The sequence below is a fragment of the Pangasianodon hypophthalmus genome, chromosome 4 (assembly GCF_027358585.1).
Source record: "Pangasianodon hypophthalmus isolate fPanHyp1 chromosome 4, fPanHyp1.pri, whole genome shotgun sequence".
Classification (NCBI taxonomy): Eukaryota; Metazoa; Chordata; class Actinopteri; order Siluriformes; family Pangasiidae; genus Pangasianodon; species Pangasianodon hypophthalmus.
Genome location: NC_069713.1, coordinates 27,519,273 through 27,544,622, shown reverse-complemented (window position 1 = coordinate 27,544,622; position 25,350 = coordinate 27,519,273). Strand labels below are relative to the sequence as shown.

The window sequence follows — 25,350 nt, the reverse complement described above, 5'->3', positions numbered from 1 at the left end:
GCAATAAAACATCACATTGGAATCAATCAATCAATCAATCAATTAATTACAAGAAAATCAGCCACATCATTAATTTTCTGTAATTACTACAATGAGAGAGGAAAAGATGGCGGCCAGTGGCAGGTGATGCGCTGCGGCGACCCCTAGCGGAAGCAGCCACAACAACACGAGAGTAAAAGGTTCGAATCACTTTAATGTATCGAACTAAATGATTCACGACTCTAAAAAGAATCGCGTGAGCATAATTATAGCTAATCAAGCTCGTTTTTCCCTGCTTTTACACAGACACGTTTAGATGTTAGATTTATTTCTGTATTATATTATGAACAAGAGGCGACAATAAAAACAGACGCTGATATTTCACTCCGTCTTTGGCTACTCAACCAGCTAGCAAAAAAATACCCGGATCAAGACGATCAACGGGTCGACTCGAGTCACATGACCCCTACGTCATCTCTCCGCGACACCGCAGCTTGTCATTGCAGTGCGAGATGGCGTCGCAATCTGAAAACACGGCTGCAGCAGACGCAGAACTGGATGAATTATTGGACAGTAAGGTTTGCGATTACACCTGAAGTGTTTTACTGCTCAGAGTAAATAAACCCGGCCAGCTGACACTTCCACAACTAAACAGCCACATCAACCCACAACAACACAACAGTAACTGTAGAGAGAGGGTAGAACTTGTGTAGAGTGGTTTAGACTGATCACTGCAAAATTTTCATTACAATCGCGAATTAAGAAGTGTTCTCCTTTTACAGGATAGTTTACACTTCTCTAAACTGTGCTCAACATAGTGTACTTAACAATATTCTAGATAACTGTGCTTTGTTTCGATTCCTTGATGTTAGCATTTAATCACCACTTTTCTTAAATTCATTATACATTTACAAATGTCAGATAAAGGCAGCTCTTCTCTGTCTTTTTCTTAGAAGTCAGACTTTATTTTATTGCAGCTGAATCTTCAAATAACAAAAAGAAAAAAACGATTAGAACCCATGTCAGTTTTTCTACTGTATTTATCTGCTGCCTATAAGTTTATTAACCAGTGTCAGTATTGTTGAGATGTTACTTTATAAAGAGAAGGGAACAACTGATAGAATTGTTTCTTGAAATCTATAAGGTTGTGTTTAAAACCTTTATCATTTCCTCTCAGTTGGATATTTGTCATTAGGTTCTGTCATCATTTCATGATCTGTATTTTCTCTCTCTCTCTCCCCCTCTCCCTTTCCCTATCTGTCTGTCTCTCTTCCTCTCTCTCCCTCTCCCTTTCCCTCTCTCTCTCTGTCTCTCTCAGGTGCACTGGATGACTTTGAGAAGACGAATGCTCCTCTTGAAGCCCCCAGTGCAGAAGCGAAGACGGGGCAGAAGGTGAACATCAGCCTGATTCTCAGCCTCTCACCATTTTTATAGCTGACGATTAGTTCATGCACAAATAAATGTGATTAACAGTCATGACCAGCTCAAATAATCGCGATCAGCTGAAGTGTCAGTGATCAGTTCTGTCACAATCAGTGCAAACAGTCAGGTTCAGCTCAAAAAAAAAAGCAGTCAGCATAAATAATCAAGCAGCTCTATTCCCATCAGTTAAAATATTGAGATTATTTCAAATAACTGAGATCACTAAATCACAATCAGATCAAATAATCATAAACTGTGATCAGCACCTTCGTGTCTTAATATTCCTCTGTGTGTGTGTGTGGGTGGGTGGGTGTGTAGCCACCTCTGCTGGAGGACAGTCAGTTCTTCGAGTCTCTGTTTGAAGGAGAGATGGCTCACCAGGCGAAGGAGGAGTGGGAGAGAGCGATGGCTGAGCTTGCACAGGAAGAACCCGAGCTGATCGAGCAGTTCCACAAACTGTCCGAGGCTGCCGGGAAAGTGGGTACGTCACCATAACATACAAGAATGAGTACGGTTCATCATAGTTTAGAAGATATTTTATCACACACACGTTTGATTTAATGTTATGAACGTGATGACATGCAGGTACTGATGCAGCTTCTCAGCAAGAATTCGCTTCCTGCCTCAAAGACACGCTGAGCGGTTTGGCCAAAAACGCAGATAATCTGCAGGTAATAAAACACAGAGTTCCTACAGCCATGATTTCCCCTGTAATTAATTCATTATTAATAATAATGACTTCAATTTTGAAAACTCATTATATTCATTATGCTTTAAGAACACTTATTTCTCACTGCTTAAAATAAAAATTTCCCCTCTGTGTGTGTTTGTGTGTGTTTGCGTGTGTGTGTGCGCGCGTTTGCACGTGTGCACACGCATGCCTGACTGTGTGCGTATCTGTGTGTGTGTGTGCATGCGTGTGTATGTGCTACCAGGCCACCGGATTGGCCGGAGAGGATCTGGCTAAAACATTAGAAGGGCTGGGATTGGAGGAGAATAGTGAAGGGGGTGGAGAAGATGGAAATATCCTCCCCATCATGCAGTCCATCATGCAGAACCTTCTGTCCAAAGACGTGCTGTATCCATCACTCAAGGAGATCACAGAGAAGGTGAGTTTCACATTGGGTCAAGATCAGGGAGTCAGGGTCAGGGGTGGAGCGATGCATCATTGTGATCGTATATCATGGAAAAGTCTGAAACAGCATTAGAATTTGGCTAGTTGGCTTCTTATGAAGAGAGAAATTCTGAGAATTTCTGTCCACATTGTCTCAAGCTCCTCCTCTCTCTCCTCGTGCCTCATAGGCCCCATCAGGCTCCATCTCCATCAAAAGTCTAACCTTTCTGTCCCTTTCTTAATCTCTAAACTTTGCTAAAATGTGGTGATGATAGTCTCAGCACATGCCTCCTCCGTTTATTCTCTTCCTCTGTATTCTTTATTTGTTGTAAAATGTCTGACTGTATCTCTGTCCCCGGTGTCTCCGGTGTCCGGCAGTACCCTGAGTGGTTGCACAGTAACAGACAGTCGCTCTCGGCTGAGGACGTCCAGAGGTACGAGCAGCAGCACAGGATCATGGGAGAAATCTGCAGCCAGTTTGAGAGCGACGGAGATGCACAGAGCAGCTTTGAGAACATTCTGGAGCTCATGCAGAAGGTACAGAGATGTTCCCCGTGTCCCAGTCCTGCTGAGAGAGGACTCTGTTAACGCTCTGTGTGTGTGTGTGTGTGTGTCTGTGTATAAACCATGTGTGTGTTTTCACCCAGCTGCAGGATTTGGGTCACCCCCCGAAGGAATTGGCTGGAGAAGCGGTGAGTGTCTTTAAATATCTGTCTCTCTCTTTATCTATCTGTTGCTTGGCTGTTCTAGAACAGTTCTAGAAATTAAACATTATATTCTAGAAAAAATGAACATCTCTCTGATCTCCCTCTCTCTCTCTCTCTCTCTCTCTCTCTCTCTCTCTCACTCTCCCTCACTCTCACACTCACACTCACACTCTCACACACACACACACACACACACACACACACACACACACACTCACACACTCTCACACTCTCACACACACACACACACACACACACACACACACACACACACACACTTTGAGATGCAGCTCATGTCTTTATGCTCTGTGTTTCCCATCAGCCCCCTGGTCTGAACTTTGACCCGGAGTCTCTTCATCTTCCTGGAGTAGCAGGGGCGGAGCAGTGCTCGATCATGTGACCCCAGTGAGGCGGAGATGTTAGCAGTATAAAGATGATACAATGTTGATAGTGTGTGTGTGTGTGTGTGTGTGTGTGTGTACAGACTAATTAACATGAAATACTGCCTTTAATTAGACAGAATAATAATTCACCTCACATTAGTCAGTTTACACAATAAAATCGGTTACTTATTTTAGCTAAGGTTACTGTTACTAGATGTTTGCTAACATGTTTGCTAACTTTAGGTAAACTACTGTTGTGTAATTAAATGCAAGTATTTTATCCAGGTAAAATTCGCTATTTTATGCTAATCAGTACACGGAGCTGAATAAACACCTTGTGGTGATGTCACATGACCAAGTGATTTGATTGGCTGATGGAATTTACTATAAGCTCCGCCCATGCTGATGCAGGTACACCTGTCAGTAATGTACTATAATAGATAGAAAAATCTGATCGTTATTCCATCTAACGGTTTTATATACATCATTCTTCAGAAAAATGTGTGATTTTACAACACTAACGGTGAAGCCTTTAAGTGCAGGTGTGTGTGTGTGTGTGTGTGTGTGTGAGAGAGAGAGAAATTCTATTCCTTTAAATGTTAATAAAATGTGGTTTATTCCTCCTGATGTTTAGAATGATTAAAAGTGGTGTGTGTGTTTAATCCCGCTCCTGTGTCGTGTGTTTGTGATCCCGAAGCTCCTCATCTTGTCTCCAGCTGCTCACACACCACACTGTATGTTTATTTATCCTCCTGACCTGCTCCATCATGTATGATTGACACTGTGTTCAGTTTGAGTTCATGTTCAGCTCATTAACACTTAAAAAAGTTACCTGGTCTTTCTCCAGTCATCCGGATTGGATGAGTGTGTGTGAGTGAGATGTTGCCTCAGATTGCTGTTCTTGGCTGACAGGACTGAAACCGCATGTGGTCTTCTGCTGTTGTAGCCAGTGCACTTCAAGGTGCAACACAAAGCTGTGTGTTCTGAGATGCCTTTCTGCTCAAAGAAAGAGAATAAGAGTGGTTATTTACTTTATAGTGGCCTTCCTGTCAGCTCGAACTGCTCTGACCATCGAGGTAGTTCCACCTGCAGAAGAAAGGTTGTCAGTACTTCTGCCACATTTATCATTGAAGAAAAGAAAATAATAATAATATTTGTACTGAAATAACTACAACACTAAAAACACAGTAAACACTGTATGGGTGTGTATGTGTGTTTGTGCATAATGAATGTTTGTTTTATAGTCACTCTCTCAAAGGGTGCTTCTAATTCTGCAGTGGGCCATATGCCTAATAATTCTGTAAAATGAAAAGCATACGAATGATTTTATGAGCTTACTTTATCGTGAATCACAACAATACACAAAAATAAAGAGTGTATATGTGTACAGTTACAGAAAAACATAAAGTACCTCGTTCTAAAATGTATCTAAAAACATTTAGACAAAGATTTTTAATAAAAATAAGAGTCAGGAGTATTATTATAAAATTTTACTGTTGTTCCAAACGAAAAAAAAGACAAATAAAGCAGTCACTAAATTCACTTTTATGGATGTGGATCTTTCCTAGCAGAACGGTTCTTGTCTCTGCGCATGCGCACCACTTCCTTCACAGCGACGTGGAGATTTCTCCGTCACGTTTTGGACACAAAAAAAAAACTTTATTTGACTCCGCGCAGGAAACACTTTATTTCGGTAGACGTGTCAGCTGAGGAAGTGCAGAAGCCGCGAGAGAGAGAGAGAGAAAAGAGAAGAATTATTAATTATAGAAATCACTTCTGCACACCAGCTATCTTTAGATTGGATTGTTGGATTAGACACGCAGAAACGCGGAGATGTTAACCAAATTCGAGACCAAATCAGCTCGAGTGAAAGGTAACACAGCTAGCAAACACAGCTAGCCGCAGTTAGCATGCTAGCCGCAGCTCATTTAGATTGTGTTCTTTCATTTCATTTTATATTATTTTATTTTGTATGTTAGATTTGTTTTATAGATGTGTATTAGGAATCTGAAAAGCTGAAAATAGCACACTTTAATATTTATAAAATAAAAAGTGTGGCCTGTTTGGTTAGATGTAGCTAACTGGCTAACTAGCTGTCATTAGGATTTAACGGCAGTAACTCGGCTAATGTGTGTGCTGTTGAATTAAATGCGATCATTTAGGTTTAAAAATGAATTAAAAATTAAGGACGCACTATGTATACTGTGTTATTAGTTAATATTAAGATTAATGCTGTAAGTAATTATAAGTAAAAATGTAATTAATTATTATTAAATTTTCATCCTCCTCCTCCTCAGTCCTTTATAAAAGTCCTGCTCATTTCTGCATTATAAATATCACATTAATGCTGTAAAACAACAAGAAAAAAGCAACTGATGCATATTCACTGGGTCTGTGTGTGTAACTGAGAGTGTGTTGTGTGCGGGAAAAGGTTTATTATGTGACCTTTATGTACTGAAAACTTAAACTTCATAAACATCTGTATCAAGAGTTTACATTTAAGAACTTCTGCAGCTGTCTGAGGGAAAAATGCGACTGAGCATGCGCAAGAGAAGTGCCAGGCTTCCATCATAACTCAAATAAATAAAGACAAAGAAAGATTTCTTTTTAATATTTATTTATTAACTCTGGTGCTGTTACACTTTAATTTCCCTTTCAGAGATTAAAAAAGTTGATTTTCTCTTTAGATTAAATGTCACAAAAATAAACTTTGTCAATATTTTACCTTTTCTGACAGACACTAGTGTGAGAGATTTCACCGTAATCACGATTCCTGAAGATATTTCTGTGACACACAAATGAATTAATTTGAATATATCAATTAATAAAAAAAATTAGTGCTGAGAATGAGGTGAAAAAAGACAAATCTGTAAGAACATTTTATAATCTTAAAAAAATTGTCACAGTCCATCACACTGTCTGTATATAATGGTTTAAAAATGTATTTTTTAAATTAATAAATGGATATCACATTATCTCAGATAGTGTATTGTGATTAAATTTAGCGTGTTATTAATATTGTATTGTTATTAAGGCTAACAGGGAGCTTATATAATGACACATTTTATGGAAATATGAGATTCGGTGAAATGTAAGTGGCAGCCATTTTGTCAAAAAAAAAATCTTTGAGAATGAATGATCAGCCCAGATAAATCCAGAGCTCTGTGTGTGTGTGTGTGTGTGTGTCATCAGGGCTGAGTTTCCACCCGAAGCGGCCGTGGATCCTGGCCAGTCTTCACAACGGCGTCATCCAGCTGTGGGATTATCGCATGTGCACCCTCATCGATAAGTTCGACGAGCATGACGGTTAGACGCGTCCAACATTTTTTCCTCAATGCTCTGTGTGTGTGTTTATAGTCTAATGTGTGTATGTTGAACAGGTCCGGTGAGAGGGATCGACTTCCACAAGCAGCAGCCTCTGTTTGTCTCGGGTGGAGACGATTACAAAATCAAGGTCGAACATCAGTGTCCTGATTCTAATGCAGTGTAACTGCCAGGCTTTATCAGAGAGCAAGAGAGAGTAAACCTGTGTGTGTGTGTGTGTGTGTGTGTGTGTGTGTGTGTGTGTGTGTGTGTGTGTAGGTATGGAACTACAAGCTCCGTCGCTGTCTCTTCACCCTGCTTGGACACCTGGACTACATCCGCACCACCTTCTTCCACCATGTGAGTCCTCACACACACACACACACACTCACACACACACTCTCACACACACAAACACACACGGATGCAGAGAGACAGACAGATGGAGATGTAGGTGTATATAGAGGTATAGACAGGTAGGTGGATGGATGGGCATTGACCCACAGATACATTGATACACAGACAGACAGATGGCCAGACAGATAGACACACAGACAGACAGATGGCCAGACAGACAGACACACAGACAGACAGATTGGCAGACAGGTGACCAGATGGCCCGCTAGAAAGATAGATGGATGACCAAAAGGACAGATTGGTGAGATTGGTGGACAGACAGAGAGATGGCCAAATAAACAGTTGACTGGATGGACGGATAGAAGGATTGATAGACAGACTGATAGCTCACCAGATAGGTGGACAGCTAGACGGTTGGCAGACAGACAGATGGATGGTCAGATAGATGAATAACCAGATGGACAGACAGACAGATGGGTGGAAAGAAAGACCAGGCGGGGTGCTAGTCAGACAGACAGATGGGTGAACGGATCAGCAGATAGACAGATAGATAATTTATTCACACAGAAACTGCAGACAAACAGATTTTGGATTTAGGATTTTGTATTGATGGTGTAATGGAGAATGGACTAACCTCTCTCTCTCTCTCTCTCTCTCTCTCTCTCTCTCTCGCTCTCTCTCGCTCTCTCTCTCTCTCTCTGTGTGTGGTCAGGAGTACCCATGGATCCTGAGCGCTTCAGATGATCAGACCATCCGTCTGTGGAACTGGCAGTCCAGGACCTGTGTCTGGTGGGTGTGATTGTGGATGTGTGTGTTTATATGTTTATTAACAGTTCCACAGGTTAATATAGTCTCTCTCTCTCTCTCTCTCTCTCTCTCTCTCTCTCCCCCCCTCAGTGTTCTGACAGGTCATAACCACTACGTGATGTGTGCTCAGTTCCACCCTTCGGAGGACCTGGTGGTGTCGGCCAGCCTGGATCAGACCGTGCGGGTGTGGGATATCTCCGGTGAGGAGGAGTGTGAACGCTACTGAGAAGGGGGGGTGGAGGGGGTGGGGTTGAGGGAGGGATAGAGGGAGGGAAGGATGGAGAGGAGGAGAAAGGGAGTAGATGAATGTAAAAGTGAGATCTCTGTGGGCTCTGTTCTGAAACACCTCTCTCTCTTACACACACACACACACACACACACACACACACACACGCAGTACATGGTGCTGACGTATCGGTGAAGGTCCAGTATTATTAACTCAGTCCTGTGTTACGATGTTGAATTTGTTCCTTCACTTCTCTGAGGTTCTCCATTAACTCTACTGAAACTCTAGACCCCTTCAGGGGTGTGTGTGTGTGTGTGTGTGTGTGTGAGATGTCATCAGCTTGTCACATAACATTTTCTATTCTAAAGTGTGTACTGGTGTGTAACGATCTCGGAGACACCAGTGTAGGTTCAGAAGTGGTGTATCAAATCCCCCCCCCTTCAGGAATGGTCTGTTCCACATTGACAGATGAACTGATACAGATTAGATAATGATAGACAGATACCCACTTCTGTTCAGAAATGGTTTGATCCTGCATCATATGGAGCAGGTTATATAGAGTCAGGTCACACCCCTTTGATAATGAATGATTTGGTTCAGATACTCAGCCCCCAGTCAGTAATGGTTTGATCCAATATCATGTAGAGTATATTTAATCTGATCAAGTGGAGACATGAATTCAGCATCATAACACCAGTGTGGTCTGGATTAATAACACCGACATTCAACTCTCTGTGTGTGTGTGTGTGTGTGTGTGTGTGTGTGTGTGAGAGGTGTTTCTGTCTCTATGCATGTTTATAACCTAATCCTCACTCATAATATTCATCTGTTCATTATTAATCCTGGATTTTTAACCTGGTCTAACTGGCTGCCACACACACACACACACACACACACACACACACACACACACACACACACACACACACACACAGCATGTCCCTTTCCACTATGGCGCTTTAGCATTGTGAGCGCTGTTTAAAATACAAACAGTTAGCAGTAATGTTATAAATGTATGTATGTGAGAGCAGACACAGGAAGTGGACTTGACTTTAGTGCTCATGTGCATGTGTACAGTTCAGTGATTTTGGATAAATAATTATTAATTACTAACTAATTACTAAACAACTAGCTACTGCTCTATAAATGTAATAAATAAAATAGGAGGTTAAATAAAGTGGCGTTGCACTGAGAGGTGAAACATCACCTACACATCACGCATCAGCGCTGTCACACGGTATTTAGCGTCTAATGTGTAAGAACATTTATTATTAATATTAATAATGATAGTAAATTAAATCTCATGTTGACGCTAATCGCACTAAACGCATGGCCACGCTTACTCACACGTCCTTTACTGCATGTGCACGCTAATGCTCACTCTGTACATCTGTACTGCCCCACCAGAGCACAGTTTACATTTCTCCCCCCTACACCCCCTCCCCATCACCCCACCCAAATCCATCCACCCCATCCCCTCCCCCATCTCAGTGCTGTCCCACTCCCCTGACGGAGACATCCACCCCTGCACAACGGTTCCTACTGCAGCTCCACACTCATCTACTTTGTTGGGCTTTTACACACACACACACACACACACACACACACACACACACACACACACACACACACACACACACTGCAGCTTTCTGAGTGCTGAGCAACACACCGCACATCAGCTCCGTCTCAATCCACACACATCAGCTCCGTCTCAATCCACACACATCAGCTCCGTCTCAATCCACACACATCAGCTCCGTCTCAATCCACACACATCAGCTCCGTCTCAATCCACACAAATCAGCTCCGTCTAAATCCACACACATCAGCTCCGTCTCAATCCACACAAATCAGTAGTTCGTCACCAATCCATGCGCTTTATCACTACTTAATGTACTAGAACATCAGCCACTTTATTGCTCCATTTCAATCCACGCATTTTATCACTACTAAGTGTACTAGAACATCCTGAACACTCCAAACACCAAAGCTCATCACTAGTTAGTGTTCTTATTGCAGCGTTGGCTGTTGTAAGGCTTTGTCCCAATCCACACATTTCATCACTACTTAGTGTAGTAGAACATCAGGTATTGTAAGGCTCTGTCCCAAATGCCAAAGCTGATCACTAGTTAGTGTTCTTATTACAACATCGCTGACTAAGGTTTCGTCCCTGTTTTAAGAATGCCATCTACTTTAAGGCTCCGTCCTAAACGCTCAAATTAATCACTAGATTAAGTTTTTACTACGACATCATCCATTTTATGGTTCTGTTCCAAACGCCAGAGTTTATCACTAGTACTAGTACTATTAGAACTGCACTGCACTTGAATTTATGACTGGTTAGGGTTCTTACTAGAAAATGAGGATTTTTTAGGGCTCTGTCCCAAACCCCAGAGGTTCAAGGTCAGTTGTAATAAGTGCACTAAGTAGTGATGAAGCCTGCGTTTGGGACACGGCCTCTCTCTCTTTCTCTCTCTCTCTCTCTCGCTGGTGATTTTGAGATTGATTTGAAGTTTTTTAGATTTTTTTCCCAGTGTTGATTTTCTCCTCATTAGCCAATCATGTGAGTGTGAGCTCCTCTTATCCAATCACAACATCCCGAGTCTTCTCCTCATTTACATATGACATACATATCCGTAGTAAATCTGGAGAAACATGTTTGACGCAGCATCCTCGTTTATTAATGACAGAAATCAAAACTCGAGAGACAGGAAATTAAGAGTGAGGAAGTAAAAATGATTTTTTAAAAATAATAATTTTATTAGTAGTAGTAATTATTTTATTATTTTTATTAGTTTACATTCTGAGATGTTGTAGAATGTGCTGATGTCAGAAATGGGTTGAGAATCAGATTGTGTGCTTTGTGTATGTCAGTACCTCTGTGTGTGTGTGTGGCAGCCCAACAAACATGGTGTGTATGTGTATGTGTGTATATAGTTGTATATCAGTTATAACATTGTTCCTTTCTCTCCTCCTCTTTACCGTGTGTGTACCATGTAAACGGGTTCCACGTGTGCGTCGGACTGTAAATGTTGGTTCCAGGTTTGAGGAAGAAGAACCTGTCTCCGGGCGCTGTGGAAACAGAAGTGCGTGGCATCACAGGGGTGGATCTGTTTGGAGCATCAGATGCTGTGGTTAAACACGTGCTGGAGGTCAGAACGATTGCACCATCATGAACGATTGCATCAACTGTTGGTGTTGGGTTGAAACTAGAACTATCCATACCATAGAGTTCCTGAGTACATTTGAGTAAATACCCCCCTTACCTCCGGTCAATAATGGTTTGGTCCTGGATCCTTAAATAAACGGGCCCCCACTCTGATAAGTAATGGTTTATTCCTGCATTATATTAAGTAGATCTGATGAAATAAATGGACCCCCATTCTGATCAGTAATGTATTGGTCCAGTTTGACAGAGACTCTCTCTCCAGTAATGTCCTTCATGACCTTTTCGCCTGTACCTGTGAAAGTGGGAAGAGTAGGAGGAGGGGGAGGGTTAGGGGTGGTGAAATTTTTTTCCCACATGACACAAGGCTTCTTGTGCAGCAAGTGACAAATTATCTCCTGTAAATAATACCTTTTTTACATTAACATACTTTTTAAACACCAGTGGCATGTGTAAATTATACAGATGAATGAATGGTCAGGCCCTGCCCACTGATGACATCATGATGAATTTTGACCTTTGCCCTCAGGGTCATGATCGAGGGGTGAACTGGGCAGCGTTCCATCCCAGCATGCCTCTGATTGTGAGCGGAGCTGATGACCGTCAGGTGAAGATCTGGAGGATGAACGGTAAGTGTATGTGCGTGGAATTCCATGCCTACAGTTTATGTTACGTACATACAGAACTTTATTTGTATGAATGTAGTGATCTTTAGGGTTTGGGACGAAGCCTTGAGACTCTATACACATGCAGAAATGTGGCCTATGTAGGCAGCCTCCTCCTGATTGGAGCACAGCCGGATGATTTGATATTTGTGTTGAATGTGGTGGTGTGTATCTGAGTGTCACTGCTCTTGTTGTTTAGAGTCGAAGGCGTGGGAGCTGGACACCTGTAGGGGGCACTACAACAATGTGTCCTGCGCTGTCTTCCACCCACGCCAGGAGCTCATCCTGTCCAACTCCGAGGATAAGAGCATCCGAGTGTGGGACATGTCCAAGAGGACCGGTGTCCAGACCTTCCGCAGGGACCACGACCGCTTCTGGGTGCTCGGAGCTCATCCCAATCTCAACCTGTTTGCTGCTGGTGTGTCTCTCACACACACACACACACACACACACACACAGTGTTGTTATAAATGTTACACACATCCCGCTCTGATTGGTTCATTAGTGTAGCGTGAATGTTATCAGAAACTTAACTATGTAAATTAAAAATGGATTTCTTGTACTTGTGATGCATTAAAGTAAGTGTGTGTGTGTGTGTGTGTGTGTTCAGGTCATGACAGCGGGATGTTGGTGTTTAAGTTGGAGCGTGAGCGTCCTGCCTACGCTGTGTACGGGAACATGCTGTACTACGTCAAGGACCGCTTCCTGCGTCAGCTCGACTTCAACAGCAGCAAAGACACGGCTGTCATGCAGCTACGCAGGTGTGTGTGTGTGTGTGTGTGTGTGTGTGTGTGTGTGTGTGTGTGTGTATGAAAGAGAGAGAGATGAACAGAAATGTAGCCCTTCAAGAATTCCTTTTTGATGTAGAAGAAAGGATTAACATCTCTACACCTTCACCCTCATTAAAAATACCACTATCTATAAATATTCATGAGTATGCAAATTTGGGAATGCCCTCACATTGGCCTGATATCGCTGTTACACTATTGTCACAATTATTTACAAACTTAGCTAGCTTAGCGGTCAGCTAGCTGCTAGTAAACTAGCTATCAGTGTTATTCTCTTACTCCTTTATTTAACTTCACAATATATTTCACTGTTACCATGACAACCATTGTTCATCATGGACATTAGCTACATTAGGTAGCTAGCTGATTATGCAGTTTTGTAGCTTTCTAAGACTTTCTGTGTATCACGTCGTCATTCTGAGATGCGATTGATTTAGTGACAGAATAAAGCCTGATTTATGTGAAGCTCCGCCCTCAAATCAATACTAAGAAAGTCTCTGGAACAAATTTCGTCCAAATCTCCATCCAAAAAGAGTTTAATCATTTAATTTTTTTTTGTTTGGGTTCTGTTTGCAGCGGCTCTAAGTTCCCTGTCTTCAGCATGTCGTACAATCCAGCGGAGAACGCAGTGCTGCTGTGTACGGTAAGAGTCTTTAGACAGGAAGTGGTTATTTTATCATTCTGAACATTCTCATGTCTCACACACTCTCACACACTCTCATGTGGTTTTCAGAGAGCCACTAATCTGGAGAACAGCACGTATGATCTGTATTCCATCCCTCGAGAGAGCGACTCGCAGAACCCTGATGGTGAGCGCTGATCACACACACACACTCCATTATTAACTGACTGCAATTACATTCAGGTTCTAAGGTGTGTGTGTGTGTGTGTGTGTGTGTGTGTGTGTGTGTGTGTGTGTGTAGCTCCAGAGGGAAAGCGCTCATCAGGACTCACGGCAGTGTGGGTGGCCCGGAATCGCTTCGCTGTGTTGGACCGCATGCACTCGGTGAGATCACATCACGCGCTTCCTGTTCACGCCCTCTCGGCATCACACGCTTCCTGTTCACGCCCTCTCGGCATCACGCGCGTCCTGTTCACGCCCTCTCTGCGTCACGTGCTTCCTGTTCACGCCCTCCGAGCGTTACACGCTTCCTGTTTACGCACTCTCTGCGTCACGCGCTTCCTGTTCACGTGTGTGTTTAATCTGTCCACAGCTGCTGATAAAGAACCTGAAGAATGAGATTGTGAAGAAGGTTCAGGTGCCGAGCTGTGAGGAGATCTTCTACGCAGGGACGGGTTCTCTGCTGCTGAGGGACGCAGACGGAGTCACGCTGTTCGACGTGCAGCAGAAACGCTCACTCGCTACCGTCAAAATTGCCAAAGTCAAATACGTGGTGTGGAGCGCAGACACCAGCCACGTCGCCCTGCTGGCCAAACACGGTACTGCACGAATATAATAACGTCGGGATTATGATCATATATAAAATATAACTCATGACCCCTGCTGGTTAGCTGATTAGTGCTTCCTGCTCTTACTGTGTATATCTGTATATTTATATCATTTACATCATATATTAATAATAATAAAACACTCACCTGTCTCTACAGCCATTATGATCTGCAACAGGAAGTTAGAGAGTCTGTGTAACATCCATGAGAACATCCGTGTGAAGAGCGGCGCATGGGATGAGAGCGGCGTGTTTATTTACACCACCTCCAACCATATCAAATACGCCCTCACCTCAGGGTAACACCCACACCTAACTCTCTCACCTCACCTGATGTTAACACAAACCTTCACCTTTACAGAACAACTGCACTTAATGTCCACTTTAATAGGAACACCTGTAGACCTGCACATTCATGCAGTTGTTGTTGTTGGGCTGGTCTGAGTATTTCAGAAACTCCTGATCTCCTGGGAATTTTCACACACAGTACTTTCTAGAGTTTACACAGAATGGTGCAAAAAGCAAAAAATATTGAGTAAGTGACAGTTCTGTGGGTGGAAACACCTTGTTGATGAGAGTTCACACTTTTTCCCCATTCTGATGTTTGACGTGAACATTACCTGAGCTCTTGACCTGTATCTGCATGATTTTATGCATTGTGCTGCCCCTACATGATTGGCTGTATGAATGGGCACGTGTCCAGGTGTTCCTATTAAAGTGGATGACGAGTGTATATAATACTAATGATAATGTAATGTTGAATAAATAACTGGTCACACAGGGTACTGCAACTCTACTAATACTATTAACAATCAGAATTATGTTTAAAAATAAGGAATCTCCGTGTATTTGAATGTAATGTGTGTATCCCCACCCCCCACTCCAAAGTGATCATGGTATAATTCGCACCCTGGACCTGCCCATTTACGTGACCCGTGTGAGGGGGAACAGTGTGTACTGTCTGGATCGGGAGTGCAGACCCCGTGTCCTCAACATTGACCCGACCGAGTACCGCTTCAAACTTGCACTTGTTAACCGCAAATATGACGAGGTAAGTCTATATAGCGAATAGGGCATGTGGTTTGGGACATGCTCACGGTGTACTAATTATAGTGAGGAGTTTATGAATGATAAATCTTTATCTGTGCTGATTGTAGATAAACTGTTACCCATAATTCCTCAGGTGCTGCACATGGTGCGTAACGCTAAGCTGGTGGGTCAGTCCATCATTGCGTACCTGCAGAAGAAGGGCTACCCGGAGGTGGCGCTACACTTCGTCAAGGATGAGAAAACCCGCTTCAGTCTGGCGCTGGAGTGCGGAAACATCGAGGTGAGGAATGCGTGGCCGTGTCACGTCACCGTTCTGTAAGCCGTGTGAGCTCACTGTGAACACACTCACTGACGGTTCCTTCCTCGTGCTGCAGGTGGCGCTGGAGGCGGCGAAGGCTCTGGACGAGCGGAGCTGCTGGGAACGTCTGGGCGAGGCGGCTCTGCTGCAGGGTCATCACCAGGTCGTGGAGATGTGCTACCAGAGAACTAAGAACTTTGATAAGCTTACCTTCCTTTACCTGATCACAGGGAACCTGGCCAAGCTCCGCAAGATGATGAAGATCGGTGAGTGTGTCTAGGAAGCCTGGGAAGGATCTGAATGGACGTCAGCAGTGTGCGTCGTATCTGTAACACTGTGTGTGTGTGTGTGTGTGTGTGTGTGTGTGTGTGTGTGTGTGTGTGTAGCTGAGATCAGGAAGGACATGAGTGGACATTATCAGGGTGCTCTGTATCTGGGAGACGTCAGTGAGAGAGTGCGCATCCTCAAGAACTGTGGACAGAGTAAGTACACATACACACACACACACACACACACACACACACACGCACAAGCTAACACACACAAGCTAACACACACAAGCTAACACACTCCAATACAGCACATGCTTTACACACTCATTTACTCAGGTGCGGTTTTGTATTTCATGCTATCCTGGTGTAACTGTGTGTGTGTGTGTGTGTTTGTGCGCGTGTGTGTAGAGTCTCTGGCGTACCTGACTGCAGCGACACATGGCATGGATGAGGAGGCTGAGGCGCTCAAAGAGACCTTCGACCTGGAGAAGGAGATGGTAAACATTATTTTTCTCTCTCTCACACACACACACACACAGTGTTTAGTGTTGAACAGAACTCTGTGTTCTCCACCTCAGTGCGGTTCTTTAGACACGTGAGAACACACTCTGGTCTGAGAACATCTGAGCGAGGTGATCTCAATCCACTCCCTAGTGAACCCTGAAAAAGTGAATCGACTCTGAATCGACTCAGTGAATCAAACATGTCGTGTGTTTTTTCTGGGTTGTGGCGTTTTTGTTTATGTTAAACTGTGCTGCATGGAGCTGTAGCGCTGCAGAAAATGGTGTGTATTCTCGTAAAATATTTTAAACAAGCTATTTACATAATTATTGGGTGATTTATTTAGTGTTGGCTCCTGGTGATTTTTTGTGATTTGTACATACACTTGGTGAGGGTTTGTTTAACTTTTTTCCGTTTTCTGACTGATGAACGAAAGAGTGTTATAACGACTTTTTCAGCTCTACACACACCGCAGATGTTTAATTATGTGCAGTGTGAAAGTCAACCAAATCAAATAGCAAGCGAATCAAAAGAATCAGTTTCACTCTTGACTCAGTAAATAGGATAATAGGTGTGAAAGCACACTTGGTAATGCTACCTAACGCTGTGTGTGTGTGTGTGTGTGTGTGTGTGTGTGTGTGTGTGTAGATCCCCGAGGTAGACCCAAACGCTGAGTTGTTGCAGCCTCCTCCTCCCATCAACCCTCTGGACACAAACTGGCCCTTGCTCACTGTCTCTAAGGGCTTCTTCGAGGGAGCCATCGCTGCTAAAGGTCAGCTCAGGTCACTTCTTCTGTGGTTCTAGTTTCCCAGGGTCCCGTTAGCAACATGCTAATGCTGGCGTACGTTCCTGTAATTGCTCCTGTTGCAGGAAGAGCAGGTCAGATGGTGGCCGATCTGGACATGGATGCTCCTGGAGGAGAAGGTTGGGGTGAAGATGCAGAGCTCCACCTGGATGAAGGTCAGTCTCTTTCTCTCTCTTTCTCTCTCTCTCACATACACACACACAAACACAAACACATACACACACATTTTTTGTTCTTAGCGAGTGTTATGTTGTGGTGTTGTGTAGTTTTCTTGTTGATTTGTCCTCGTCATGCTGCAGATGGGTTTATGGACGCTCAGGAGGGTCTGGGTGAGGAAGGAGCGCTGGGGAAGGAGGAAGGAGGAGGATGGGAGGTCGAGGAGGATCTGGACCTTCCACCTGAACTGGTTAATACACTCTGCTTCTCACACACACACACACACACACACACACACACACTGCTTCACACTCATCAGCCATTAATTTGTAGTGTTTTTTTTTATCTAACTGATCATTTGCAAATTTATTTGATTGATACATCTTTTTGTGCTTCTATTTGGACCAATAGGATGTGCCATCTGGTGCTGGAGGCGGTGCTGAAGGAGAAGGCTTCTTTGTCCCACCCACCAAAGGTATTAGCCCTGCCCAGATGTGGTGTAACAACTCACAGTTACCGGTTGACCACATCCTCGCCGGATCCTTCGAGACAGCCATGAGGGTAAAGGCTTTATTTAATGCAAATATTTCTTACTTATTATCACACCTTTTCCAAACCACCAATGAGAACTCTCTCTCTCCCTCTCTGACCTCGCCCCCCTGCAGCTGCTGCACGATCAGGTGGGCGTGGTATGCTTCGAGCCATTGAAGCCCCTCTTCATGCAGGCGTTCTCGCGGGGGCGCGTGTCCTACGTGGGGCTTCCATCTCTGCCCTGTCTCTTCTCCCATCCTCTGAGGGATGGGGGCACGACCGAGGGCAGGAGACAGCGAGACGGGCAAAAGGGCGGCGTCCCGGCAGTGGGGCTGCACCTGCGTGACCTCATCGCCCGCCTGCAGCAGTGCTACCAGATGACCACCGCAGGGCGCTTTGACGAGGCCGTCGACAAGTTCAGGAGCATCTTGCTGTCCGTCCCTCTGCTGGTGCTCGATAACAAACAGGAGATCGCTGAGGTAACACCCCAACCCCTACACACTCCCCCCTTAACCATATACTTTTCATTCCTGCAGCCTACACCCTTAACCTTTACCCTTTTAATCATATATGCTTAATCTCTGCACTCTACACCTCTAACACCCTAAAAATCCATAAACACTACACACATTCACGTACTCCACCGGTTAATGCCCTTGGACCTCTACCCCCTGAATACATAACCGTTACACTTCTACATCCCTACTCCCTAAACCCATATCCCTTTATTTCCTACTTAATCCCTAACCTCTATCTTATACCCTTACACTCCTGTGTACAGTCCTATCTCACTGTGTGTGTGTGTGTGTGTGTGTGTGTGTGTGTGTGTCAGGCCCAGCAGTTGATCACTATCTGTAAAGAGTACATTGTGGGTCTCACCATGGAGACGGAGAGGAAGAAGCTTCCTAAAGAGACCCTGGAGCAACAGAAGAGGCAGTGTGAGGTACTGATGATGTCATAACCATTGGATGAATAAGCCCTGCCCATTCCTCCCCTTTTTCCTCATTGTAGCTGAGCATCTCAGTGTGTGCTTTATAAAAGTCATGAATATGTCAGAAGAATAAATATAGTGATGGTGCACTGGTGTGTGTGTGTGTGTGTGTGTGTGTGTGTGTGCGTGCGTGTGTGCGTGTGCGTGTGTAGATGGCGGCATACTTCACACACTGTAACCTGCAGCCGGTCCACATGGTGCTGGTGTTGCGCACGGCGCTCAATCTCTTCTTCAAACTGAAAAACTTTAAGACGGCCGCAGGGTTCGCACGCCGCCTGCTCGAGCTCGGACCCAAACCTGAGGTGGCACAGCAGGTGAGTTCTGGTTGCCATGACAATCACCCACTGCATCCTACACCCACTTTAACACCACAAGTAGATAGAGAGAGAGTGTGTGTTCATTGTGAAGCTCGCTCTACTGCTGATTTGTGCGACTTGGGACGCAGCCTCATGTGACCCGGTTCTCTTTCAGACGCGCAAGATCCTGGCAGCATGCGAGAAGAACCTGACTGATGCCCACCAGCTCAACTACGACCCCCACAACCCCTTCGACCTGTGCGCCGCCTCCTTCACCCCGCTGTACCGAGGACGCCCCGTGGAGAAGTGCCCTCTCTCCGGGGCCTGCTACTGCCCCACCTACAAAGGGCAAGTGTGCAGGGTCACACAGGTCAGTGACTAACACACCCACATACACAAACACACAAACTCGAGATGGACGGTGATAAAGTAAAAGTGTGAAAGTGTCTCACTGAAACACACTGACACACTGTTGGACACACTTTTTTCATTTTTATTTCTTTTTTTAATCAAAATCTTAGTTTCTGTTCCTTCACTGGTTGTTTCTTTCTTTTGTTAGGTTTTCTTTTCCTCTTTTTGTCCTTTTTTATTTTTTTTTCTATTTTTCTTTGTTTTCTTTTCTGTATGTTTTTGTTCTTAATTTCATTGTTTTATTTTATCTATCCCTGCTGTTTTCTTGTTATCTTTTTTTATTTCTTATTCAGTTTGTTACTGTAGAACCCCGGTCTGTGAGGGTGTGGAGGAAGGCTCGGGAGGCAGGCAGAATTTTAGCCGAGCTCCAGGCTTGTGTTTATTCAGTCCACGCTTTTCAGGGCACTTTCAAAAACTCAACAGAACAGCACAACTCAACAGAAAGGGGGTCTGTCACAGACTCGTAGCTTTCACTCCGTCAAGTTCAAGTTCATGCTCCTTGGCGTGTGTGCGCGTGTTTCGCGAGCTCTGCCAGTTATATCACTCTTCAATTCAGTTAGGTTTTATTTGTATAGCACTTTTAACAATAGACATTGTTCCAAAGCAGCTTTACAGACAAATAGAAACTCATGATATCATTTTTAAGTGTATGAGTTTATCCCTAATGAGAAAGCCAGAGGTGACGGTGGCAAGAAAAAACTCTGTGAGACGATATGAAGAAAAAACCTTGAGAGGAACCAGACTCCATCATCATCATCTGGGTGACACCGGATAGTGCGATTATAAATAACTCCCTTCTATAACTGTGTACTACATGGACAAAAAGTACAATTGTGCAAACTCTCTATTTATGGGAGTCACTGGAAGCACAGAGAGGCACAAATAAGTAGACTGGCGGTAATAAAATACAGGTGAGAATCATCACGTGTTACCTGCCAGTTCAACCCACCGCCTGTCCGTCAACAGCTGACGCTCGACCGTGCCACCCCGCCACAGTTAATTTTCCTTTCCTTTGTTGTTGTTTTTTCTTTTTTTCTTTTCTTTCTTACGTTATTTCATTCTTTCCTTCCTTTTTTCTTTCTTTTTCCCTTCCTTTTTAAAGCTACTTTTTCCAGCTTTTTTTCTCAATTTTATTATTTTCACTATCCCTTTTCTGTTCGTCTTTTCCTTTTTTTCAGTTTCTTTCTTTCCTTACTTCTTTAGATTAGTTTTTCCTTTCTTTTCTTTTTTTCTTTCTTTCTTGAGTCTGATGTAAAGTTATTAAAGAAGGTGGGTTTGTTCTGATTAGTTATTTTATCAGTGTCTGCAGTGATGTCACTTCCTGTGTTCTGTCTCTTTACTCAGGTGACTGAGATCGGTAAGGACGTGATCGGGCTGCGTGTGAGTCCTCTGCAGTTCCGCTAAAGGAGCACCCAACACACACACACACACACACACACACACATCTATAGATAAAGAATTAAAACTAACTCTATATAGATAATAAAAACGTACAATATATAGTGTAACTTAAAGGCTGTGATCTTCTCACTGTCGTGTGTGTATTGTGTTTCTGCTTGCTTAATGTATCTCTCTCTCTCACTCACACACACACCACTTCTGTGTTTAACCCCTGAAAAACTGAAATAAACATCCTCCAAGCTGTGTGCTGTTCTTTTTTCCTGTCTGTGATCCTTTGAGTGATTCACATTAGAGCCGCATTTAACTATGATTAAAATTACTTTTTATAAAATACAGCTGAAAGTAACACTATGCTGTTCATTTAGAAAGTAGAGATTTCACTAATATGTGAATTTCAGCCACAACTGCACAATAATAAGAACAAGAGTCATAATATTGCAAACTTTTCAAGGTTTAGAGGAATGAGCCGTTTGGGTGCTGAAAGACTCGGATCTCTGGATTCTGATCAGCTGCAGTTCTCTGAGAGGCCACACGGGGCGGAGTACAGGAGGAGAAACACATACAGAACATGGTGGTGGTTTAGAGGAATTTATTTTTGTGCTTTTCATTTCGTACATGATCAGTGAGTTAGAAACTGCATGCATCACGTGATTCCATTAACTATAAACATACACACACACGCATACACACACTGCATGTCCTCTAAAAGCTTGTAGTATAGATGAAGATTTGACTCTCACTGTGTAGGTTCTAGTATCACGATTGTAGTTCTAGATTCATCACTGCGCAGGTTGTATAATTCCTCAGCATGGTGTCTGGCCTGTGCATGTTGGTTCTAGAGTTCTAGAACCTCAGTGCAAATTCTAGAACAGGTTCTAGAATCATTATTGCGAGTCTGGCTCTAATGTCCTGAGATAGAATGGTACTAGAATTCAGGTGGCGATTACAGAACTCTGGAGTCTTCAGTGTAAAGTATCTTATGTAATATTTTACTGGTTCTAGCTTCGTCAGAGAGCAAAGTTCTAGAATTCTAGTATTCTCATAGCGACACTTCCAGAATTCAGATTACAATTAGACCCTCGACAACTAGAGTTTTCAGTGCAAGAGGTTCTAAAATCCTTACTGAGAGTCTGGCTCTAGCATCCTCAGATAGCACGGTTTTAGAATTCTGCAGTCCTCAGTGCAAAAGTTCTACACTTCAGTTTGCAGTTACAGAATTCTAAAGTCTCCTCGAGAATCTGATTCCAGCGTCCTCAGTTCTACAATTTGACAGTTCTCAGAGCAAAAGTTGTAGAATTCAGATTGCAGTTAGGGGATTCTAGAATTTGCAGTGTAAAGGAAGATCTAGAATCTTTATTGTGAATTCCAGGGAATTCTAAAATTTTCTTTGCAAAAGGTTCTAGCATCCTCAGATAGCACAGTGCTGGAAATATAGATAATAGAACATGGAAGTTCTAGAATCCAACCTCTGCTTGACAAATGTATGATTGAGATGAGAAGGTGCCAGTATTTTGTGTGTGTGTGTGTGTGTATGTGTGTGTGTGTGTGTGTGTGTGTGTGTGTGTGGTTCCTCTACTAGTTGAATTTGTTCAGACGTAATGATCAAATCATCAGTGTGGTTCTAGAATCATCATTACAGATACAGATACATAATAAACAGAACAGCTCTAATGATTAGGGCCAAGGCAACTTGAGCGAGGGTGTGAGGGAGCACTACACAAAGGATTGAAACACAGCCTGGTTCTACACAGCTCTGTTGCAGTCCTCCTGTGAGCTTGTGATCATGCGGCTCACGTCGATGCGGTTCTCCATGAAGATCTCTTTAGCGCGCTGGATGGTGGACTCAGGCAGAGTGCGGCTGCGTCCCAATATCCACGCAAAGTCCACATGGAAGATCCTGAGAACATCCGTGCATGAGTACACCACAGCCGAGCTGACGTAATCCGTGGAGAGAATCCAGTACGGAGTGTAGGGAAGAACTGCAGCACCACATACACACACATACAGTTACTGAGGATCTGGCAACCTGTCTCTGTCTCTCTGTCTGTCTCTGTCTCTCTGTCTGTCTCTGTCTGTCTCTGTCTGTCTTTCTTACCGCTAGTTAACATTTGTGCAGAAGACATTCTCAGATCTTCAGTGTGGTTGTAGAGTCATCACTACAAAGGTTCTGTGTTCTCTGACATGGCTCTCATATCCACTGCAAAGGTTCTAGCGTCTAGCATCTTTATTGTGAAGATTCAAGTACATTAATTGTGGCATCTTTGGTCTGTTCTAGAATGTAACTCTGCCTGATTGAGATGGGAAGACTTCAGTATTTGTGTGTGTGTGTGTGTGTGTGTGTGTGTGTGTGTGTGTGTGTGTGTGTGAGAGAGAGAGAGAGAGAGAAAGAGAGATACCGTATGAAAAGCTGATGCCCAGTTTAGCCGGGTTCTTCTGGTCTTCAACAACAGCTGTTCCTTCAATGCTTCTCACTTCACCTTTTCTACATCAGTAAAATATGAATTAATGAATTTCAGTGTCTGGTTAAAGAATTCATTAATTACACAAGTACACTTTTATTACATATAAAGAGGAAATATATACACACACACACACACACACACACACACACACACACACTTACAGGATCTCAGAGCTCTGTACGAGAGCCGACCCTTCAGACGTCAGCGTGAAGTTCGTCTCAATACATCTCCCCCTCTCAAATTGTGCTGGGAGCTTAGCCACCTCGAACCAGCGTCCCATAAACTACACACACGCACACACACACACACAGAGAGAGAGACAGTGAGGTGTGTTAGAGCGGGTGGGGGTCAGTGGTAGTGAAGGTGTGAAAGTGAACTCGGTACCCGTTTGAGGTTGAAGGCAGGCTGAGTGCTCGGTTCGGGACACGCCCCCCAGTGAGGCACCTGAGCATCGACAACGGCCAGCAAAGTGACCAATAAGAGCGCAAAACACACCATGACGTCCATCACACCTGTAACACAACTACACACACCTGCCATCAGATATAACACACTGTACCCGCAGGGTTAAAGTTCAAAGGGACAAATTTATCAATTTAAAATTTTATCCTGATTTCTGTAAAGCTTCTTTGTGATGATGTCCATTGTTATTACTTTACTGCAAAAGATGAAGTCTTACCAAGTGAAAATGTCTTATTTTAGTCAGAAATTTAGTTGAATATAGTCAAATTTATCTAAATAATATTACATTTGATTTGAAATTTGAAAAAATTCATAATAAAAAATATTAGATATATTTGGGCATATTTAAGATGTTTTCACTTACTAAGATATTTTTTTACAGTGTATTATTATTATTATTATTATTATTATTATTATTATTAAAGCACTTAATCCAGCTGCTCAGCCCTGTGTTCAGATTCTGCCTCAGTTTACATTATTATTATTATTATTATTATTATTATTATTATTAATAATAATAATAATAATAATAATAATAATATCAGAGTGGATTTAGGCAGAAGAAAAATCCACGTTTAAACATAATTCACTTGTACTAACTCTGAAGTATGTCACTTTGAATAAAAGATAAATGTAAGCATAATACATTTATATATCTGTACTTTAGGACTCATTCACTTCAGTACATTTTTACACTTCATTAGAAATCACTATTTCATTAGAAAGCAGTTTATAACGAACATTTTAATAAAAATGTTGGAATGTTGTTGATTACCTGCAGCTGCTCTGTAGGAGACTCTCTCTCTTTCTCTTTCTCTCTCTCTCTCTCTCTCTTTTCAGGACTGTGAGATGAAACTTTCCGTCCCTCAGTCACGCTGCTCAATACAAACTCGTGATGAATGAGAGGCTGTGTGTGCTTTATTAACAACACTGTGCAGAAAATTACACAAATTAAAGTCAGGAGGTTACGACACACATGAACACAATTTCAAAACTAAAATATGAAACTTTTATTTTTGTGCTTTTTTTGAGAGCTTTTTGATAATATATCCAGTTTTAATAATTCATTTAATAAAACTTTTCTTAAAATTCAAGAATATTATTTACTAAATAATAAGTTGTTTGAAGCAATGTTTCTACAAAAATATGACCAGTCATCAGAAAAAGACACATGAACATGTTTACATTTACAACTTTTTAAAATTAAAAAGATTTTATGAATATGTAATTTAAAGACGCCCCCAAACCAACATGCTCCAACCCTTTTCCCTGTATGTCTGAGGGTTTATTTTAGCTTTAATACAACAATATTGTGGTGAGATCAGAGCAAGCTAGCTAACTCACCAATA

At 42.9% G+C, this 25,350-nt stretch overlaps 3 protein-coding genes across 4 annotated transcripts; 2 read left to right on the top strand and 1 right to left on the bottom strand.

Moving 5' to 3' along the window:
* The first annotated feature begins 404 nt into the window (after positions 1-404).
* Positions 405-4,267, top strand: pex19 (peroxisomal biogenesis factor 19). The gene is made up of 8 exons (XM_026935911.3): positions 405-552; positions 1,298-1,371; positions 1,720-1,882; positions 1,987-2,072; positions 2,337-2,510; positions 2,894-3,052; positions 3,163-3,207; positions 3,545-4,267. Exons 1-8 carry the CDS (start codon positions 492-494, stop codon positions 3,620-3,622), a joined length of 840 nt encoding a protein of 279 aa, XP_026791712.1. The 5' UTR covers positions 405-491; the 3' UTR covers positions 3,623-4,267.
* A 996-nt stretch (positions 4,268-5,263) lies between these two features.
* copa (COPI coat complex subunit alpha) lies at positions 5,264-21,320 on the top strand. The gene is made up of 29 exons (XM_034303683.2): positions 5,264-5,478; positions 6,798-6,911; positions 6,986-7,059; positions 7,188-7,268; positions 7,978-8,054; positions 8,163-8,272; positions 11,341-11,450; positions 11,994-12,093; positions 12,329-12,547; positions 12,740-12,890; positions 13,494-13,560; positions 13,651-13,726; positions 13,841-13,923; positions 14,132-14,357; positions 14,526-14,664; positions 15,254-15,416; positions 15,549-15,695; positions 15,790-15,979; positions 16,100-16,195; positions 16,394-16,482; positions 17,135-17,258; positions 17,357-17,446; positions 17,591-17,697; positions 17,859-18,008; positions 18,113-18,457; positions 18,811-18,921; positions 19,122-19,283; positions 19,441-19,635; positions 21,021-21,320. Exons 1-29 carry the CDS (start codon positions 5,439-5,441, stop codon positions 21,078-21,080), a joined length of 3,696 nt encoding a protein of 1,231 aa, XP_034159574.1. The 5' UTR covers positions 5,264-5,438; the 3' UTR covers positions 21,081-21,320.
* A 337-nt stretch (positions 21,321-21,657) lies between these two features.
* On the bottom strand, positions 21,658-24,885 carry apoda.1 (apolipoprotein Da, duplicate 1). 2 transcript variants are annotated; one of them, XM_026937111.3, is made up of 5 exons: positions 24,777-24,885; positions 23,924-24,072; positions 23,701-23,822; positions 23,474-23,559; positions 21,658-23,056 (listed from the first exon to the last, which is right to left on the bottom strand). In XM_026937111.3, the coding sequence occupies exons 2-5, from the start codon at positions 24,044-24,046 to the stop codon at positions 22,821-22,823; spliced, it is 567 nt and encodes a 188-aa protein (XP_026792912.1). In that variant the 5' UTR covers positions 24,047-24,072; positions 24,777-24,885; the 3' UTR covers positions 21,658-22,820. The 2 variants fall into 2 exon arrangements, with proteins under 2 accessions (XP_026792912.1, XP_034159576.1); XM_034303685.2 differs by having other exon boundaries at positions 23,924-24,062; positions 24,777-24,881.
* Between the last annotated feature and the right edge of the window lie 465 nt (positions 24,886-25,350).

What these genes read in the sequence shown, in the direction of transcription:
- pex19 (XM_026935911.3), top strand. Translation starts at nt 492, where the DNA reads ATGGCGTCGCAATCTGAAAACACGGCTGCAGCAGACGCAGAACTGGAT. An exon ending in ACTGGATGAATTATTGGACA is followed by an intron (nt 553 to 1,297) that starts GTAAGGTTTGCG and finishes TGTCTCTCTCAG; the next exon opens with GTGCACTGGATGACTTTGAG. An exon ending in AGGAATTGGCTGGAGAAGCG is followed by an intron (nt 3,208 to 3,544) that starts GTGAGTGTCTTT and finishes GTTTCCCATCAG; the next exon opens with CCCCCTGGTCTGAACTTTGA.
- copa (XM_034303683.2), top strand. Translation starts at nt 5,439, where the DNA reads ATGTTAACCAAATTCGAGACCAAATCAGCTCGAGTGAAAG. An exon ending in TAAGTTCGACGAGCATGACG is followed by an intron (nt 6,912 to 6,985) that starts GTTAGACGCGTC and finishes TATGTTGAACAG; the next exon opens with GTCCGGTGAGAGGGATCGAC. An exon ending in GGGAGCCATCGCTGCTAAAG is followed by an intron (nt 17,259 to 17,356) that starts GTCAGCTCAGGT and finishes CTCCTGTTGCAG; the next exon opens with GAAGAGCAGGTCAGATGGTG.
- apoda.1 (XM_026937111.3), bottom strand. Translation starts at nt 24,046, where the DNA reads ATGGACGTCATGGTGTGTTTTGCGCTCTTATTGGTCACTTTGCTGGCC. An exon ending in CTGCCTTCAACCTCAAACGG is followed by an intron (nt 23,823 to 23,923) that starts GTACCGAGTTCA and finishes GCGTGTGTGTAG; the next exon opens with TTTATGGGACGCTGGTTCGA. An exon ending in GGGCATCAGCTTTTCATACG is followed by an intron (nt 23,057 to 23,473) that starts GTATCTCTCTTT and finishes GTGGTGCTGCAG; the next exon opens with TTCTTCCCTACACTCCGTAC.